Source organism: Lycorma delicatula, chromosome 1 (assembly GCF_047948215.1).
Source record: "Lycorma delicatula isolate Av1 chromosome 1, ASM4794821v1, whole genome shotgun sequence".
NCBI classification, from domain to species: domain Eukaryota; kingdom Metazoa; phylum Arthropoda; class Insecta; order Hemiptera; family Fulgoridae; genus Lycorma; species Lycorma delicatula.
The window spans coordinates 339,169,358-339,190,449 of record NC_134455.1 but is presented as its reverse complement, the minus strand read 5'-3'; the positions used below and the strand labels follow the sequence as shown (position 1 = coordinate 339,190,449).

Sequence of the window (21,092 nt, the reverse complement as noted above, 5' to 3'; positions counted from 1 at the left end):
GAACTACAGTTTTCTTACCTCTACTGTCATGCCAGTGAGAGTTAAATGTTTATCCTTACACAATCACATGATAATCCATAATTGCAACAAAAAAAAAGTGGTCTATTTAGTAGAGATGCATAAGGAACTTCATACAATATCAAACAACCATAGTTAAGATGTCTTGGTACCACTGGAGTAATTACAATACACAACAGCAAAACCAGCTTATAAGTGGAAAATTGAAATGAATATTAAAATAAATCTCATATCAAGCAACAAGAAGAGAGACTGAATTTTAAACTCTAAGCAATGTTTCGTCATTGCTAAAATATTCTGTTTTAAAAATACTTCAGTTTTGATAAATAAGGCTAAAATTAATATCCGCCAAAGAGATTTCCAGCTGTCTTCTACTTTTATACAGCCAACATGTTTTTTAAGTATCATAAAACTAGAATCTTATTAAAAATTGATTGGCAGCATACATTTTAACCTTATAATGCACTCTCCCATTCCACAATGTATTTCCTGAGACATTCCAATTGCAGAGCCATCAAATTATAAAAAAACAGCTTAATTTCTTTTAGCTAGGTAGTTTCTTGAAGGTAACAAAATTAAAAAAAAAAAGTTTATTAGAAAAAAAAATAACTGAAATAAGATTTGTCAATACACAAAAAAATACAAATACAGGATTACAAAGAATGCGTTTTTGATTAGATTTATACATACTTTGTGTATAAATTTGTATTTTCCATATTTATGAAACATCTGTCTGTATTTAAATATAACACTTATCAGTGTTACCTACATTCAATTCAGAAAGAACTTTTTAAGTTATTTGCAAGCACTTTTAATAGAAAAATAATCTAGAACTACAGGCTGCATATCATCATTCTGTTTTAACCACAAAGAGGCAATGGAGCTAACAAAACTCAAATCAAACCACATGTACACTTCAAAATAGAAATAAGTTTAATAAGAACAAGGCAGTAGAGAACAAAATGTCCATCAACACTAAATTTCTACCTTCAAGAAATTTAGATACCAAAGATTTTTGAATCAACACAAAGATTGCAGCAGCATTTTGTTATTTTTTAATCATCTACTGACGGTAAACCTGGTTTCAACTGGTGTACCAAAAATGGGCAGTTACTTTTTTATGGATTTGACTATTTGATCATGGATATCAGTACTCTTTGGTGATCAGGTTTTCAATTAACCACACATCTCAGGAACGATCGACCTGAGAATGTACAAGACTATATTCATACATATCTTCCTCATTCATCCTCTTAAGTAATAATTTACGGTGGGAGGCTAAACAGAAAAAAGGTGTACTCAAAATCAAGTTATACATATTCATTAAATTTTTTCTGCTTTAAGTTAGCTGTATTTATATCAAGATAATAGCAATTGATTAACAAAATTACATGAAGCCAGTAAAGTAGGATAATGTATCAAATAAACGGTGCTAAATAGATTCTAAAAATGTAAGGTTTGCCTGTTAAGTAGGCGTTTGCAAAAATGCAACTGCAAATCTTGACATTTACTAGTTAACATATGCTGAGTGAATTACTTTACTTATTGGCAAGCTATAGATGTCACTAAAGTCTATTTATGTTTACGTTTACTAAACTAAGTTGCACATGTTAAAGTCAAACAGCTTGTTAATAATTGCGAATTCAGGTTGGTAATTTATCTTTTGAATTCAAGGAATATGCAAAAAGTTGATGAAAAACTTATGAATAAAATAAAAATGCTATTACAAATTTACACTTAGTTACACCATGATTTGTTATTCATAGCATAATTAGGGGAAACGTTCAGGCAGTTATTGAAGGATGAAAGTGTAGAATAAAAAATGATAGCCTGTTGCATAAGGTCAACAAAAGCTTGTATTGATAATTCACAATTTCTGTGCTTTCCATAGTTTCCTAAATTTGATGACCTGTGCTACATTTAATTATAACATTTTATAATTAATTATTGGAATATGTATACATGACATTGTGAGTCAGAATAATCACAAGACTCCACAAGAGCAATGCTTTTTGCAAGGACTTACTAGTGCGACAGCATTAGGTAATTTTTATTACCTAATAAAAATTAGGTAATAAAAATTACAGAGTTATACTGTGACAGAAGATAACAGTTGGGGGTGTTGTATATCAAACTTGAATAAAAAACAAATCGTTATAATGGAACCACACCATTTTACCAGCAATAAAGAGGTTGAAACAGACAACAAAAGAAATATTATGCATAACATATTTTGGAAGAGAATCCCTTTTAGTAAGATTTATGCATAAAATACAATAAATAATTCTGTGTTTATTATTAAATGAAGAAAAAACTATAAAATGCAATACAGAAAAGAATATAGGAAGGATGCTGCTATCAACTACAATATAACTACAATTTTCTAGTTCATGATAATTCTTAACTGCATTAAACAGTTGTCACAAAATCTTTAATCAAATCATTTGGATGTTTCCATCCACATGATATGATTAAATGAGAGGTACCATTTCTGTAGCTGTCTCTGACTTCGCACCTAGTGATTATGACCTCTTCCTACATCCCTGGTGTTTCTCATGGGTAAAAAATTTGATCGCTATGAAAAACTGCCAAACAAAGTTACATAATGGCTAACAATGGCATAGTCAGTTTCTATAACATTGTTGTTCAAAAGCTTGAGCAATGTTTCAGCAACTGTCTTAATAACAGTCAACACAAATAATAAAACTTTGTAAAATTTATCAGAAATTATATGACTCCTTTTTAGCAGCCTATTAGAACTTATTTTTCTGGACAACTTTACAAATTATATGGATCCAAGAAAAATGTATCCATTCAAAATACTTGTAAAATAACATTTAATAAAATGGAAATATACACAAAATTCAAAAAATAATTAAACCATTAAACAATTGTTTAATTTTTTTTTTAAATTGAACTACAAAAAAAAAATTAAAAGAAAATTAAAAAAAAATATATTAGTGAAAAGAAAAAATGTTCCCATATATTTCAAGACAATCTTTGAAACTTAATTTTTCTGAAATCAATGCTAAATTTTAAATGAATTGTAAGTGCATAAGACAGTGATTTCAAAATTTATGATTTTATTAATTTTTTCCTTCCGCTTTCTTAAATGCTCTTGGAGTATTACCTCTGACAGGGGAAGTATACAGCCATCAGCTGCCGGTATGCTAAGTGCCCATGACCTCATTGTACAAAGACAACCCCCACATGTCTGGGGCCCTCTAAGTGCTCAAGTCACAGACCAGTCCGACTCGGCACCCTCTGGCATTGAATTCCCTGTCAAGCTTCCTCCGAGGCATGTAATCTGTCATTCATTTTCTTAATGTAGTCCTCTATAGCCTTCCATTCAAGGGGTTCTCTCATCATAATTCTCTGAGTGTCTTCCAAAGTAAACATGACCTCTGCGCCCAAGGCTTCCAGCATCTTTTGGTGTTCATTCTCAAATCGTGTACAACTAAAATAAACAAGTAGAGGAGTCTCCTCCTCAGCAAACATGGGACAAAGGTCCGAGTAGTCCAAACAGAATCTGTACAAGTAAGCTCGATAGCCTCCATGGCCTGCCAGGAACTGTGTTAAAGAGTAACCTAGCTAGCCATGAATCCTTATGCTTCTAATATGTCTAACAATGCGGTGCATCCACCGCCCTTTTGTTCCCTACTCTACCTGCTTTGCCAGATTCTCCTCTTCAATATCAACAGAAATTCTCTTCTTATCGGCAGGAGATAGAGGTCCTGATGCACGGAGTCTCTTCCTCTGCTCAATCAGCAGGTCTATAGGTAAAAGGCCAGCCAAGACCTCGGCCACCTTCTTAGAAAGTGTACGATAAGTGCAGAGGAGGAGCCTACCTTCCTTCCTCGAGTGCGCAGCTATCTTGCAGGGGTTGAAATGGCACATGGAGCACAGGAAGGAGGTGGAATTGATGGCTAAACGATTCAGTCGGGCCATCAAGACTGGCTGCGATAGGGTCCTACAGCAGCCTTGGCCAATGGATGGACCGTTAGGTAACGCCCAGTCCGTTGATCGGAGGGTGCCTGGAGCCGTCCTCCAGGCACCCTCCTCAGGTGGTGGTGGTCCTCTGACCTTGGCGTGCTGCGCGCAAGAGCTAGATCAGCTAGGAGAAGATACCAGCGTCGACCTCTAACGACGATTATTGTTGATGACGTGCACGTTGAGGGTCTGCGGATCTACCGGCGCACCCGTAATGAGTATGTTCATGCCATCAAGAAAGCCAGACTCAAGAGTACATGCGCGAGTTGCAGCGCAGCCCGAGACAGCTCGCGAAGTCATGTTAGCGGTCAAAGCCATTACACGTGCTGTCCAGTGTTCGATGCGGTTTTGGTGGTCATGACCACACTTTAACATCTGTGGCGACTTACCAGGCATTCTGTTTCCAGATGCTTCGAAGGGTGAAGCAGAAGTCGGCATTAGGGCGGATGAGACACCATTCCCTGGCGTACGGGCTGTGGAACCCATAGATATAGACAGAGTGGTTTCTCGAATGGCACTGAGAAAGGCACCAGGGACTGACCAACTTGACCCGGATATTTTCTATCATCTACTGCCTGTCATAAGAGAGCCGCTTGGCAGACTGTTCTTGGGGTGTCTAAACTGGGGTTGCTTTCCGACTTGTTTGAAGGTGGCTTTGGTGAGAGTGCTCTTAAAATCCGGAAAGGATCCGAGTGAGGTCAGCAGTTATCGACCCATCAGCCTCTTGCCAGTAATCGGCAAGTTGCTTGAAAGGCTGGTTGGGAAACGGCTCTGGGAAAGCATCAATATGAAATCATCCCTAATTCAAAGCCAAAATGGCTTCATGAAAGGGTTGGCACCAAGGATTGCATCTTAAATGCTCTTGCCGAGGTGGAAGGTGCTGAATGTAAATATGTTTTGCCAATTTTTATTGACACAGAGGCAGCATTTCCTTCCTTGTGTTGGAGTTCTGTCCTCTATGAGTTGGAACGTCGCAATGTTCCCGTAGCCCGTAGTACGTGATTATTTGTCTAATCGTAAGGCTCTGTTTAAGGATGCGCACCTAGTTGTGAAAAACTCCGTCACCAGGGGAAGCCCGGGGCTTCATTCCCGGTCCCTTGCTGTGGAACCTGGTATTCGACGGATTTTTGGGACTGACATTCCCGGAAGGGGTCACGGCCCAGACTTTCGCCGATGACTGTCTCCTGTTAGTTCGTGGTAATTCACGACCGCAGCTAGAAGACCGAGCGCAGGCGGCTTTGTCAACCGCAGAAGGCTGGATGGACATTCAAAATTTCGTTCTTAAGGGAGGCGGGTGCCCAGGTGCTCACCAACCATGTAAATTTGAAACAATATCTGTTTCGGTTTCGCCTAGCGGCTGATGAGTTGTGTGTCTGCGGGGAGGTCCAGTCGATCCTGCATATGATGTTCGACTGTCCCGCTCTTGGGGAGGCCAGAGATCGAGCCACCCTGGAACTTAGAGGTCAAGGGGAAAATTGGCCACTCACAAAAGCCAAGTCAATGTGGCGAGAGCCGTATTGTCGGACAGTGTGGGGGAGTTCCTTGATGTGGTTGCTTTGTTTAACCGACAATTAGTTTACCTAAAGGAAAAGACTCCTACCGCCCTGCGGTGCTGCAGGAAGCTAACCGAGAGATATGGCTGGCTAACAGCCAGATTAAGGCTCCAAGGACAGGTACTTGCTGGCATTTAGCGGCCTAGGCGTAGCAGCGAATTGCTGTCTTTGACAAGATAAATTAATTATTGATAGTCATATATGTTTTAGTAGTTGGCGGAGAGCACCTACTCACTTTAGTGATATATGACAAGTGGGCGGTGGGACACGCAAGCGAGTGGTGTATGGTACCACGCTTATTCCGCTCACGCTTTTAGGTTAGCTCTAGGAGCTAGGTAGGACACTGGTCGCTAACCTGTTTCGTGGCTAAGTAGCCGTTTCTGGCACACACACTCAGTCTTATGCTTTAGGGCGACTGAATGGGGTGGTGGCGGGATGCTAAGCAAACCAACCTCCTCCTTAACTCTAATCTCCATACGTTGTCCAGATTTACGTCTGGATAATATATCTGTTGTGCCTGCATCGCCAAAATCCAATCTCACGGTTTTAAGTAAGTGCACCTATGACTTAAGTCTAACACATATCAGACTTTAGAATAAGTGCCTCTGTCCTATGCGTTTAATCCGCCAGACAGAGGGAGTTCTACCACTCGGGACAGTAACTTAGTAATTAAGCAGGAGGGCATCCCCCGCCCTCCTGCCTTCACATTCTAGTATTTTTCTTACGTATACTGCAGTCTCCCCTCCGTAGATCTCAGCTTGAATGTCATCAAGGTTACCTTCATTGTTCTTACTAACTTTCAAACGCGTCAACCTGGACAAGATCGTTCTTACTACTGGAATCAACAAAGACCATGTGGAAAACATTCCTAATTGATACCCGTTCTCCCGACTCTTCGGCAATAAGTGTCGCCTCCATGGCTACCGACAATACATTCCCTGCTACTAGTCTAGGGTACTCATCATCCATGCTGCCTGAGGATGCCTCTTCACCAAGGTGTCCGTCAGTCTATCCTCAGTAATCTCTTTGATGTCCATAACTGCTACTATGTTCTTCGGGGGGCGGGGTTTCACTTCTACACGGAACTTTTGTGTACGTGTTACACAAAACACATTTGGGCCTTCCTGGACCAAATGCTTTTAATAAAGTCAGCCACATCCTCCACTCTGATACCGTTGTCCAATCCATCTAGTATCAGGCACCGCGTAACCACCGATGTCTGGGTAGTCACCACGACCATTTGGTTGTTCCTAGTAGCTCAGGCTGAAGTACGAACCAGTCTCCATAAGTCTTTCACATCAGCAGTGAACTCCGTATCAATTTCCTTTAAATTTCTTTTAACACTTTTATTCATGTTTTACCTGAGTTCTTTGGCTAGTTTTGCAAGCCTCCAGACCATCATCTCCATGTCAAGAGGTATTTCCTCCTCCTCGGTGGAGGACTGCCTCACCTTCAACTGTCTGGCTCCCTTCCTGCCATCTATAGTTGCTGTGGGGGGCAAACTCTCCACCAGCTCAGATGTTACAGCGAGTGGCAACTGGGATAAGCAGATCCTCCATTGCCTCCTGTCTTGATGTCGTAGGCTCAGGGGCGACTTCCAGTTCTTCTGCTGGCTTCCCTTCCATTATTATGGAGGGACCGGTAAAGTAAACAAAAATAAAATAAATTAAATATTCTAATTAAATATCAATAATGTAGCCTGGAGTAGTCAAGCTACTAACCAAGCTATTACTTAAAACTGATAACGCCAGTAAATAATATAAAATTATAATCAGTACTGAAAAATAATACTCTATTTAATATTATCTCACAAGATAAGATAACATAATATTATTAAGTATTGTGCATTAACTAATAAAAAAGAATGTTATCAATAGATAATAAAACCTTCAGTCCTCAATGAAATAGCGAAAACAGCCTCTATTGGGCAGAGGCAATAAAGCCAATCTCATAAAAGGCAGAATATAAAATAAGCCCATTAATCGATAATCAAAAAATTCACAAGACACTTCCATTAAAATTCCACCAATCAATCCCAATCGTCTGTATCAAAAAATTCACCAATAAAACCAACCAAAAATGATAAAATCACAGAGCAAATGAAATACATGTCCACACTGTGTGAGTTCATCCACTCAACTGATTTTATTAATTTAACTCAAATAAATTATGTAATATAATTAAGTTTGCAACATGAAAAACTGTCATGAAAACTTTATGATATAAATCTACATATCACCCAGCAATGTCCATGCAAACAGTAAGTAGTGACAATGTGACATAATGTAGCTAATTTTGTTTGCTGGCTTTCCACTTCAAGTCAACAATGTAGTGAATCCTCAGAGGATTCCTAAATGATAAAACTAAAACCTAAATGATAAAATAAAGTATGATATAGTGCTTCATTACCTAAACAATACTTAATACAATAAAATTAAATTATATAGCTCCATAAAAGTAATATTCATTAAGTTAACAATTTTCAATAATTCTGACTTCAAAAAATACTCATAAATGTATGCTAAGGAAAAGCTAAATAAAATGTATATTAAAAAACAATTTCTTCACCTCTATAAAATTAAATATACACAGCAATTTACTGCTTTAATACAGAACTGCAAAAACTGCAGTGGTAGAAGAAGTTATTCAACTGTAAAATGCAGTACTATAAATAATACTGCACTGTAAAAAATTATTATACTAACAGAAATGTTTTTATCACTGAAATTGAGAAATTTGAGTTATATGACCAAATATCTTTAACAAAATAATGTTAAAAATATTAACTTCTGACAATCATTATTCATTTTTCATAAAACAGTCTTCTACGCAACTTATACATTGATAGTGATATATAATATATTCATTGATATGTTTAATTAAAACTAATGACTATTACATTGCGGCAGGTGTTCGGTACACTCTCTGGGTAAGCTGGTGTGTTAGTTGTGGGTGTTATTTTGTTGAGTGAGTTTGTTCTGTCATGTGTGGGTGCCTGCGCTCCCTGATGTTATGCCCAAAAGTAATTCCAGGGAGCATTGATGATGGGAGGTGGTTTAATTAGGAGGAATCCGGTAACACAAGTATCCAGATGTTTTATCCAAGATTTCACCTCCTCCTACATAAATGCCTGTATCTTTCTGCTCCAGTGGAGGGAAAGGAAAAAAATGAGTATTATATACAACAGATGGATTTCTTATTCAAGCTTGAAACTACTGTTTATCAAACATTCACTACTATAATGGCATATAATCACAAATTAATGGCATTTAATTTAACTACAGTTATTATTTTATAATATATTATTATTAGTAAAATTGTATCTCATATTTATTAACAATCACTTTAGAGAATTTTATTTACAGGAAATAAATCTGTAATCATTTTAAAATCTCTAATGTACACAATTTTATATTAATTTGAAAAACATAAATTATAATGTCACCACATTTCACAAGAAAATAATTTATTTCACTTTACCTATACAAACTGAATGTTTTTACTTCATGTACCAGGCCTACATCCAAAAACAGACCCCCAGTAAAAATTTCAAAATAAGTTTTGTGGACTAATTGTTTCACATTTTATTTGCATTAATTGTTTTCCTATGAAATCCTTTAATAAACATGTAAATTAGAAAAAAACAGTTTTGGTAAGGTTTAAAACATAAGCTCCATGTTTTATTATGCGGTAACATGACGCAGCAACAAACTAAAGCTTCTTGTAGTAAGAAAATCAGAAAGACCAGTGTCTTAAAAATGTGAAATGTTTTCCTGTTAATTATGCTGCTAACAAATAGGCATGGATGACACCCAGTAGTTTTTAACAAAATAATGGGATGAACCATTCAAAAAATAAAAATGTTGAGGTTAAGTTTAGCTCATGCTCAATATTTTACAATTGATGAATCAATGGGATAATAAGTCAATAGATCAAGTCTTATATCCACAATGGTAGTTTTAAATTTAAGTGAACAAATGAAAAATTCCACTAAAACATTCAAAACATCAAAATCTATGTACTCAATGCAATTCTTCATTTTATTAGTAATGCTTGGGGAAAACTAACATAAGTAACAATAAACTGCTGTAGTAGAAAAACAGAACTTATAGTCTTTTTGTTCAAGACAGTAATGATCCTGAAGAAAATGTTTCCTTCGCCTCAATGGCTCCAATCAATTAACTCCAAAATGACGGTCTAAAGTTCACACAAATGAATTTTCAGACATGAACAGCAAAGTAGTGGCTGGGAATTCCAACAAATTATGAAATCATAGGGAGCATTTACCTTTTTTTAACATTTTTTTGTAGGGTAACCTACAATTTTGAGTACTGTTCAGTACAGCAGCAATTCTGAATCAGAAATATATACAGACACAAGGAAAGCTACAAACAATGCTTTGGACCATTTGTCTAGGATTAACACTACTGAAGAAACATTCCAGTGGATAAGTATTTAAGAAACAGTTTCAGAGAAATGAAGTATACAGGAAAACAGATTAGCAAATAGACAACATTTCCAAACACGGCTTATAGTTGCATCACTTATTTATGTATATTTTAAAAATAGAATACACTTTATAGCTTAAATTTTATAATTTGAATTTATATGATAAATAATAAATTTCCATGGATATTTTTGTACCTTTTTTTAAACTGAGACACTGTTTAATGACTGGCAAAAGCATTTTTAATCACAAATTTAGACAGAGCACAAAATTATGATGAAGAGCTTTTAAAACAATAACTTATTTACAAATTACATTTTTTTATTTTTAAATATGTTAGTACAGCATTGTAGGATCTTGCAAAATTGTAAAGAAACAAAATTCATAAGTATTTCAACTTTTCTGCCAAAAATTGGTTAAAAATTAATAATGTAATATTTATTACATTATTTCTTATTATTCATTAATTACACTTAATGATATTACTATCTACTTACACACAATATATTTTCTGTTGTTCTGCTTAATAAATACAGTACTTTGTCTTTGAAATGCCCAAACATTTTTATTTGATCTGTCTGTATTACAGCCATAACTAAAATCAATAACGAATTTAACACTAATTCACTATGTCCTGTGGAATTCATTATCCAACAGTTTGACTGTATATGAACAATGAAATTTAATAATAAGTTAACTGATTAAATACACATTTCATAATTATGAAAGTATGTAATAATAGGTAGGCAAGAAGTAACTTTAGTGACTGAATACTATATGAGAATAGAACGACAAATATGTTTATTAATGGAATAATTTTACAGCTATGTGTAATAATTATAATGTAATATAATAACATCATAAACTGCTAGTCAAGCAAAATATTGTTTATGTTCAGTCATTTTATTTACCTTCATTACATGCATACCCTGAGTTGGAAGTTATTCCAACTTCCATGTTGGGTAAATGCTACCAGTAAATAATAAATAAATATTGAAGGTGATAATAACATGTACCAGATTTACTTTACTAGTATTATATTTTTCTTTTCTTTTTTTTTAAATTAGCTTTGTTAGGTTGATGGTTGACTTATGCCAAAGTAAATACCTAGAGTAACCATAAGATGAACTTGTTTCATGTTACCTAATGCCTCTTTCATGTCATTTCATTACCTCTTTCTAAGAAAATTAGTCAGTTGAATATGAAAAGAAACAATACCAACCAATCCTTTTTTGAAAAACAAATTCCATGCATTAATCCTGTATATTACCAAACTAATAAAACTAACATTTTCAGTTAGTTTAACTGAAAACAAACTTTTCAGTTACACCTAAATACTCTATGGTAAAAAATATTTTAAAATAGGGTCAATCAATTTGAAGTGTTAAAACATAAGCTGGTTGTATAATATCTTGAAACTTACCCACTTCTTTCCTACAAGTTTCAGGACCTTAAAACTATTCTTTTAAAATTTTTTATTTAAGCAGTTTACCTGTGACAGTCATTTTTGTGATTGTAAGGGTTCACGGGAAAAATCAAAACTAAAAAACTATTTGTCCTGGAAGCATGAAACAAAAAGTAATTTATTCATATTTTCTCAAGGTAAAAGATTGATCCAGTGTATCCAGTTTATTTACTTACTTCTCTTCTTTCTATGAAAAAATTGCCAGTAAAGTTGAACATGAAAAACTGTGAAATTTCACTTTTGGTAATTTCTTCCAAGAGGCAGGGATGGCATACACAGTTTGAATTATTTATTTATACGTAGAGTATAGTATGTTAGTAGTTTTACCATAAATAATATTAATGGTGAGATATACTTATCTCTAAATTTTTATGCATTTTTGAAAACTAATTTTTTTTTAAAAATCAAATTTTGGCTTCTATTAACACTGATGGGGTTGGTTAAAAATCTAAAATTTATACAATTTGCAGTGTGTTTGTAGATATTTATGGCAAATAAAAATGTTTCTTGTGTATTGTACTAATAAAAAAGTTATAACCTCTCAAATATCATGAAAAACCTGTTAAAAGTGATACCATTTTGTGGTAAAAAGTGCTCCAGGGGGTTTTTTCTTCTTTGCACTTTACATTTATTATATATTTTTTATATTCAGCCCCTATGTTGTTAAGTTGATGTTTTCAATATTTTTAAAATATATTTTTTTTACATTATTAATGATAGGTCATAATTTAATGATTAACCTAACCAATACCAGTAATACAATACAATTCTGATTCAAAAATGCTTGTAAAACTTACCCAAACTGAGATTTGGATAGCCTACAACTTTTTTCAAGAATTCATTTTTATTTTTATATTGGTGAATTTTTGTAAATACTATTAAAGAAAAAATAAATTGTAACAAATATTAATTCTTCAATGAAATAGCCTGTTTTTGTAGCAATGAAAGTTTATTATTTTTCAGATACCTTATTTATTTTAAATTTTAGTGCTGATGGCCTTTGATCCATGCTTAATTTTTTCAATTTTGATGGAGATGATACACTCAAAATGCTACAAGCAGCATCCAATGTTCAATATTGTGATGTGAGACAATGTATTGCTCTTGGTCTTCACATTCATGTACTTCTTTGTTCTGTTGAAAATATACTTTTGAAATAGATAACACAAAGAACTTTCCAGAAATTAAATTTAAATTTGGAAAAATGTATTCTTTAAGAGCTTGCTCCAATATTATCCGTCTTAAGTTTAACTGGTTTTTTATTAGTTCTCAAAGTGTCATAACAGAACTGTTCATACAGGTGACTGAATATTTGACAAAAACATTTTTTATGATATCTACAAACACTAGTGACATCTGAATTAACAAGTAAAAAAATAAGTTGTTGGTTTTCATCACTAAATTCACAAATTTTAATGAGTTCTTTTGGCACTCTTCATGCACGTAAATTCCTATGGAACACTGTTCTTCCATTGTTTTATGTTAAATTACTTGAAAATAATGTAAATATTTAACTTACTTGAACATTTTCAATTATAATATTATAAGTAAAACTTATTTATTTTATAAACACTTCCAAACACAGGATGAAATTTCAGACACTCTGTAAACATGTGAACAGGTTACTGACTAATGTCACACTGACCAGTCTGTAACTATAAAGCTAAATGATGCAACAAACATAAATGCACATGTTGTACCATGAATCTCCTGATGACTGGAAATGACTTCCAAGCGTCTGTTATAACATGAACACTGCAGTTAAATGGTTCAAACAAGTCTATTTCAACTACAGTAATAAGTAAGTATAAAAATATTAAAGTTCCAAGAAGACAAGAAACCCCCTTAGAGCACTTATTTAATGAGTCAAAATGATGTCGCTTTTAACAGGTTTTTCATGATTTTTGAGAGGTTGTAACTTTTTTATTGGTACAGTACACATAAAACGTTTTTATTTGCCATAAACATCTATAAAAACACTGTAAGTTGTGAAAATTTCAGATTTTTATCACCTACCCCATTAGAGTTATTTAAATAAAAAATTGAATTTAAAAATAAATTAGTTTTCAAAAATTCATACAACTTTATGGGTAAATATATCACTATTAATATTATTTATGGTAAAACTACTAACATATACTTACATATAAAAAAATAATTCAAATTGTGTGTCACCCCTGCCTCTTGGAAAAAATTACCAAAAGTGAAATTTCACAGTTTTTCATGTTTAACTTTATTGGTAATTTTCTCATAGAAAGAAGCAAGGTAGGTAAATAAGCCACTAGGCCAATCTTTTACCTTGAGACAATATGAACAAATTACTTTTTGTTTCATCTTTCCAGGATCAATCGTTTTTTTAGTTATGATTTTTTCCATAAACCCTTACAATCACAAAAATAGGCGTGTGCGCCTTAACAAAAATGGCCGCCATAAGTAAATTGCTTAAATAGAAAATTTAAACAAATACTTTTAAGGTCCTGAGACATGCAGGAAACAAGTGGGCAAGTTTCAATTTTTTTTTTAATTGATCAAGCAACCACCCTTGGGTCACTTCAAATGGATTGACCTAATATGTAGATGCTATTCAGACAATTGCTCCTATGTTAAAAGTTAATAATAGAAAATGAACAGAACTATAATACTAAACATACATCTGTCATTTACATAAAAACAATTTTTATTACAGATTATGTAAAAAATACCACAATTTTAACATCAACTACCAAAGAAGAATTAGCAACACAAAAGTTAAAGTTGTGCAGAATATTCTGGGCACAATGTGAAAAGCAACCTAAACGACAGTAGAAAAAGCTGTATTATATATTTAGATGCCGTGAAGTATGATATGTACAAATTTTATAATATAAGTAAAAATTATTTAATAATTAATAATGTTTAAATTATTCTTGGTTATTATTCAACATTTCTTTATAATTCAAACATGCATAGATAACTTCAGAATTATATGACCTTTACATAATTAATTGTTTCAAAGAAGTACAGTTTTTTGTGTGCTGCGTTACTTTTGTTTGATCAACTTTATTAATTATACATGGTGCTTAACTGAAAAAACTTCATTTCTGGGCATAAAGATTTGCTATTCCTGAGTAAACATGAAATGATTCTTTGGGCAAGATTTTTAAAAAAAACTGTTGCTCTACTGCAAAAAACTAATAAAACTTTTGTGTATGTACTATTAGAATCCAATTTTGTCTAAGTCTTCAATTTGGCCAAAAAATTAGCACTGTGCAAAATTTTGAACTAAATTTCCAAAACCAAAAAAATAAAGTTTTTGGCGTTTCTAAACTGTAATCTGCAATTGTTTAATTTTTTTTACCATTACCCACCCAACAAGTATTTTGAAACATACTTTCATAAATTCCAGTATATCCTCTATTTCAACAAACACAATTTTAGTTAAACTAAACTTTGTTAACGATCTGAAAAACTTATCAAAATATCGCATTCAATTTTCTTCATCTAATCAAAAGATCTGACAAGAGAACAAATAATACATAAAACTAAATATATGAATACCACTAAACCGTGATATGCATAGTGTTAATAATATAACTAACCTCAATAGAGCTTAATGTAAAACAAAATTAATACTCTCCGGCTTGATAAATAAAACACATCCACGAATTATAGCACGGTATGAGAAAATAATTCATTAATCTAACAAGATATAACCTGTAAACAATCACAATCTTCATGGCTTCGAATCTAATAAATCTAACATTACAGCTACCACAACTCCACAACTATTGATACACATAAACTAAATTTAATAAAATTAAATCCGTTCTGTAAAAATTCACCGAATTATTTGCAGACTAAACTAACTCAGCTTACTGTGTCTCTGGAGGAGCAACAAGCATTGAAATATTTGCACCATCTCCTTCGTCTTGATCACCCAAAAAAGAGTCAAATTCTTCTCCAATCGCACCTTCGTGGCCCTCATCGCTTCCAGTGCTGGGGGATCCATGAAGTTTTTCTTTTGGCAAAATAATTCCCGAACCACCCCTAATAAATTCAGCCATCTTTTGTTTCAGTTAACTTCAATCCAATGCCACCAACATTATAATCACAACTTTACAGATAACAAAACTGAATGAACATGACTGCCAATATTACACAATGAAATTTACCAATTAGTAAATGCAGTTGAACCCGTATAGAACTGTTTAGCAGTACTACATGAACGACTGATATCGACGTACAAACCAAATCGTCACAAAATGTGTTTCCCCAATAAAGCTTCAAAACAGATATTGATCTGCGTCGTTATTAAACAAAATCGAACTTGTCTCATCAGCAATGTCCAAGACACATTTTCTAAAATGTAAAAATGATCCTCTTTGTTTCAGAGAATTTTTGGTTTTTCAGGGAAATTCAAGCATATCACTACCTTAAATTTTATCCCTAAAGAGTCACTCATTCACAGAATGCGCTAACACAGTGGTTCTCAAACTTTTCCGAGTCGCGGCGCCCTTTTTCAATTAAAATTTTTCCATGGCGCCTTACCCTAAGTAAACGTATGACAATTCGTAACTAAGAGATAAAAATAAAAAAAAAACTCGTGTATCTTCATTATGTTTTTTACTTTCTTAGCATTAAATTAATAATTATAAATATCTTGGTTCAATTAATTATGAAGCTTTTACAATTAGTACAGTCAATTTGTATTTTTATTTAAAAATTCTTACCTACCGATTGATCTTTTGTCCATGCATTAGGGGTGATGAGAGAAGCTTAACTCCAGATTTTTAACATCCCCAGATTTTTGAAAAACTCAAGAAGTTTTTGAAATGCGTTTTTCTCTGAATCTATGCATTTTTGAGAAACGTTTTACAAACAAAAAATGTAGAGGACATTCTCCTCTACAATTAATGTTTTTGAAGTTATGCTGTATAATTTGAAATTGAAATACTAGGTGGCGCTGAAGTTGTAAAAAACGTGTTTATTCGGTTTTTTCACCCGGAAAAATTGTTTTCGTCTGTATTGCATTTGAAAAAGATGTTAATCTCAAAAAATCAGACAACTTTTATTTAAACAATTTTCTTGTACGACTTACCGTTTTGGAGCTGTAGCTTGTGAAAGTGTGAAAATGTTGTGAATTGGGCACGTGGTCGAAACCGCTGTCATGTAGAGGTCAAATCGCTGAACAATGCCGATCTCCCCGGCTACAGTAACAATGGGACCGCTGCGTTGCCATTGTACCGCTATAATTCTGGAATGCTAAGTCGTAAAAGAAAATTGTTTAAATAAAAGTTGTCTGTTTTTTTGAGATTAACAACTTTTCCAAATGCAATACAGAAGATAACTTCAAAAACATTAATTGTAGAGGAGAATGTCCTCTGCATTTTTTGTTTGAAAAACCTTCCTCTAAAATGCATGGATTCAGAGAAAAACGCATTTAAAAAACTTTTTGAGGTTTTCAAAAATCTATGGGAGGGGGATGTTAAAAATCTGGAGTTAAGTTTCCCTCATCACCCCTAACGCATGGACAAAAGATCAATCGGTAGGTAAGGATTTTCAAATACAGCCTATTTTGATGACAAATTGCCTGTACTAAATGTTTCAGGTTGCCCCTGTGAAGAGGCCGCGGCTCCCCGGCGCACAGTTTGGGAATCACTGCGCTAACATGATGTAAATGAAGTGTTTGATTCTGATCATACGTACAATATAGATCACGTCATGAGCGAGTTGGGCTGCTATTCCACGAACAAAAGATAACTGCTGCAGTTTTGCCTGTAAAAAAAATCATGTGAAATTTGAGCAGAAAGAACTTCATTGTAAAATATAAAATTAATAATTAGAAAGAGACTATTTCAAATATTAAAAAAAAATAATAAAATCAGAATAAGAACTCTCAAATGATAATCTTTCCCATTAATTCTTTTTTAAAAATTAAAAAAAATGTTTTTATTTTTTTTTAAATGTGCCACTGTAAACATAAACCATGTAGTATTTGTAAAATGTGTGGTATTTGTACCCATTTGTAGTATTCATAAATCCATGGAAAAGTAGAAATTATTATTTTTTATTTACTAAACATCTATGTCTGCATGTTTCAAATGTATGGACAATAAATAATGATCTGAAAACCACTTTTTGTTATCCTGAAAACTCGCTTCGATTTTTGGAAAGAGTTCCCAGCAATGTTATATTATTTCAAACAGAGCTATAAATAAGTAAATTTTTATCATTCCATAATAATACATAAATCACATCAAGAATGGTTAGTATGCTACTACATGATCCAAAAAAGGAACTCCATCAGCATTTGCCTGATTGGATAAATGGAAACTGTAGAAAAGAATAAATCGTAGCAGGACCACAAAATACATTGTTAATTATAAAATTAAAAAATACTGTAGTAAGTTCATATTAATAATTTAAAGCATAGACATATTAAAATAAATCAAATACATAAAAAATCAGAAGACATTAATGAAAATTATTTGAGCATATACCTTTTTATTTTATTTTATTAGTATTTAAAACTTGATAGAATAATATTATTTCTGCCAAAGAAAGTGCTTTAATATTCTAGATTTTAGAAAATCCTTAAACATTTTAATATTTTAATGGGAAAATGTTTTAGTGGCTCAATTTAGGTTATTTTTATTAAAAATGTCAACAGATAATAATGTATTTTTCTTGTAAACTAATGTGTGTGTAAAGGTATACAAACACAGTTTGTGTAACTGTACATTCAAATACTGTATATTCATGTAAACATAAACACAAGATAAAATTAACATTTTTAATGTTCTAAATTTATCAGTCTACATGATTAAAATTTATGGGCGCCAAACATCTGATACTCCATTTTTTTATCTTAAAAATTTATTCTGACTTTTTCTGAAAACTCCAAGAGATATTATATTTCAGATGGAAATATACAAATGTATAATAAATATTTAATAATGATCACAATCTCTGTTGTTTATTAAGATACTTCAAATCAAAACAGTATAATTTGATTTTGTTGAAAATGAAATGAATTTGATATCCCAAGAGAATTTTCCGTTTAATAAAACTCCCAAATATTTTGCATTATTGGCAATAGAAGTATTACCAATATCAGTGGTGGAAATTCTGTTCACATAATTAAAATTTTAGTATACCTGAGAAGTACAGTTCAATGTATACACATATTTAAAATTATACCTCAATCTAACATTGAATAATTTTTTTAACCTTTAATAAGTTTTCCTAATACTGTTGACTGATTATTTTCAGACATACATAGCCAGTATTAAGACATAGAAAGAGGGTATTAATGAAACTCTGTGAACCTGTGAGATCTAATAAATGAATAATAAGACCACTGCTTGTTTTACACAGTGAAGTGACTGCTTATAATTGGTAAAATATTACTTAAAAGCCAGCTATCAAGAATTTCTCTGATACCTTATAAATTAGATTTAATCATGAGGAGATAATGCGAAATTAAATTGAATACTTTACTGGGATCAAAAAATTATCAAAGGAAATTCTTTTTTATTTGTGCTATATTAAATATTCTCAACATTGGAAAATAGATGTGTAAGAAGACAAATCTTTTCTCTAAAATGATGCTGATGATTTGTCAGTATGTAAGTATCATGTCTTACAAGAGATTTAAAACATGTGCTTTGCAATTTTTTTATTATAGAGAAAATACAAATTGTTTAAAATTCTGTAAATCAAGTACTGAATATTTCTTATAGAGAATAAGAAAGGATTTTTCAAGACAAAGATCTAAGATACTCCCATTACTTTAATTTTCAAGAGAAACAAAAGCACTTTCACTTGTTTTGAAGTAGAGGAAGGTGTCATCCAATGTCAAATGAATGTTAACTTTTCAAAAATGATATTTTTAACTGCTTGGATATTAAGTGGAATAAAAATACTGATCTATCAACAAAATTAAAAAACTACATTACTTTGTCTGAAAGAAGTGGATCAGTATTATCGTTTTTGGAAATACAACTAAAAACTTTATTCATAACTCTAGAGATATGTAAATTGTTTTATGACAATTGCGCAAAGTGAAAATTACACAAAATTTGAACATACAAAAATATATGAAAGGAGTTTGATTTCATTGTTGATTCATTCAAATTGTACATTAGAGAGAATAGCAAATAAAATATTAAAATTAAGCCACGTAAAAACAGCGTATATTTAAAAGGATTCCATAAATAGAAGCTAAAAAAAAACCTGCAAATATTATTATTTTTATTATTATTATTATTATCACCATCATATCCCAGTTTTTAGCACTGGCTCTCTTGTACCAATGGAGAAGTATTTCATCTTATTCTATTGAAGGGAAAACTTTATAATTGTGTGTGTTGTCTGCAGAATAGCAGTTCTTGAAATGAGGATGAAATCTGCAACCAATTCAATTTTCAGAGTTACCTTACAAAGTTCTTGGATGCCATTCTCTCTTCAGAAATTACAAGAGGCACGATTTCAATCTTCTCAAGTCTCCAGATATGTTTAATCTCCAGAGCTAGGTTTTCATACTTGCATTTCTTCTCATCTTATCATCCTACATCATCATTTTCTAGCACTTTAATTTAATTTTTCATTTCCCTGAATGGGGATTTTTTCAATTTTCATTTTAGTTTCAGATTTCTTTTACAGTTTCATCTCAATTTCCTTTGCCTTTGAACTGGTCAAAGAATCATTCCTTGGTGAAGAAGAACTCTTTTGTTTAATCATGTTTATTTTTATCTTTGATGGCTTTGGGGTGCTGTCCCAAGTTGTTTGATTTTTCAAATTTTGATCAATGATTCGTTCTACTAAATTTGCTAAGGCTGGTGCCAGTTCTGTTATCATGTCCTTTGGTTTGAAGTAGGCTGAAAACACCAAAGATGTGAAAACACCAATGCCTTTGGCATTCTGCTAAGCACGATTTTTCTCGCTTCAAATGGTCTTTAGCTCCTGTATTGCTACTTCTTCTTTATAATTAGGACAGTTTTGTTATCTTGCACAGCGATGTCCATTTTAATTAACACAAACTGGTGGGTCCCTGTACGGATCATCCGGGTGCAACGGGTTGCCACATGTACAAATTTGTTTTCTCATTCATCTGACTGCTGTGTGTTCGAATTTCTGCTTTGGAGGTATTTAGTGTACCATGTGGTATAACCTCAATGTCAATCAGTCCTATTTTTTTTTTGTTTAGAGTAACCAAGATGACTGTATATCATTGACGGTCTCAATAAACAATCCCAACACAGCTTTCCTTGATTCTTTAACAGGTCCTCTTGATTCTTTACCAGCTTCTGAGATCCCTCGGTTGATCACAAAGGACTGATCTCGGAAAAATCCCCTTCAATTTTTTTAATCACCAAATATTTTGACATCGCTTCGTTACCTTTTGGTAAAAACTTTGTTTGATCTTTCTTCTCTATGTCAATCTTCCTCCTCTTTGCTTACGAAAACAAAGAATCTACAGGACGAGTGTTTTTATATAGACCCTCTGCTATGGAAGTTGTAGAAGTAAAAGTTTCCTGAAAACTATATTTCGCCAGTCAAAATGACGCAAGGTACAGGCAGAGAGACGGTTGAACATGCCCTGGATCACTGATCCTACCTGGGTCCCCCCAGTCAGCCG

General features: G+C 33.0%; 1 protein-coding gene across 1 annotated transcript in view; it reads right to left on the bottom strand.

Moving 5' to 3' along the window:
• Nucleotides 1–15,552, bottom strand: part of vap (RAS p21 protein activator vap) — a 126,046-nt gene extending 110,494 nt beyond the window's left edge. Inside the window, exon 1 of the mRNA XM_075382278.1 lies at nt 15,329–15,552. Within this exon, the coding sequence (XP_075238393.1) occupies nt 15,329–15,516 (188 nt within the window). The 5' untranslated portion in view covers nt 15,517–15,552. The remainder of the gene's footprint in view (nt 1–15,328) is intronic.
• Nucleotides 15,553–21,092: the final 5,540 nt, after the last annotated feature.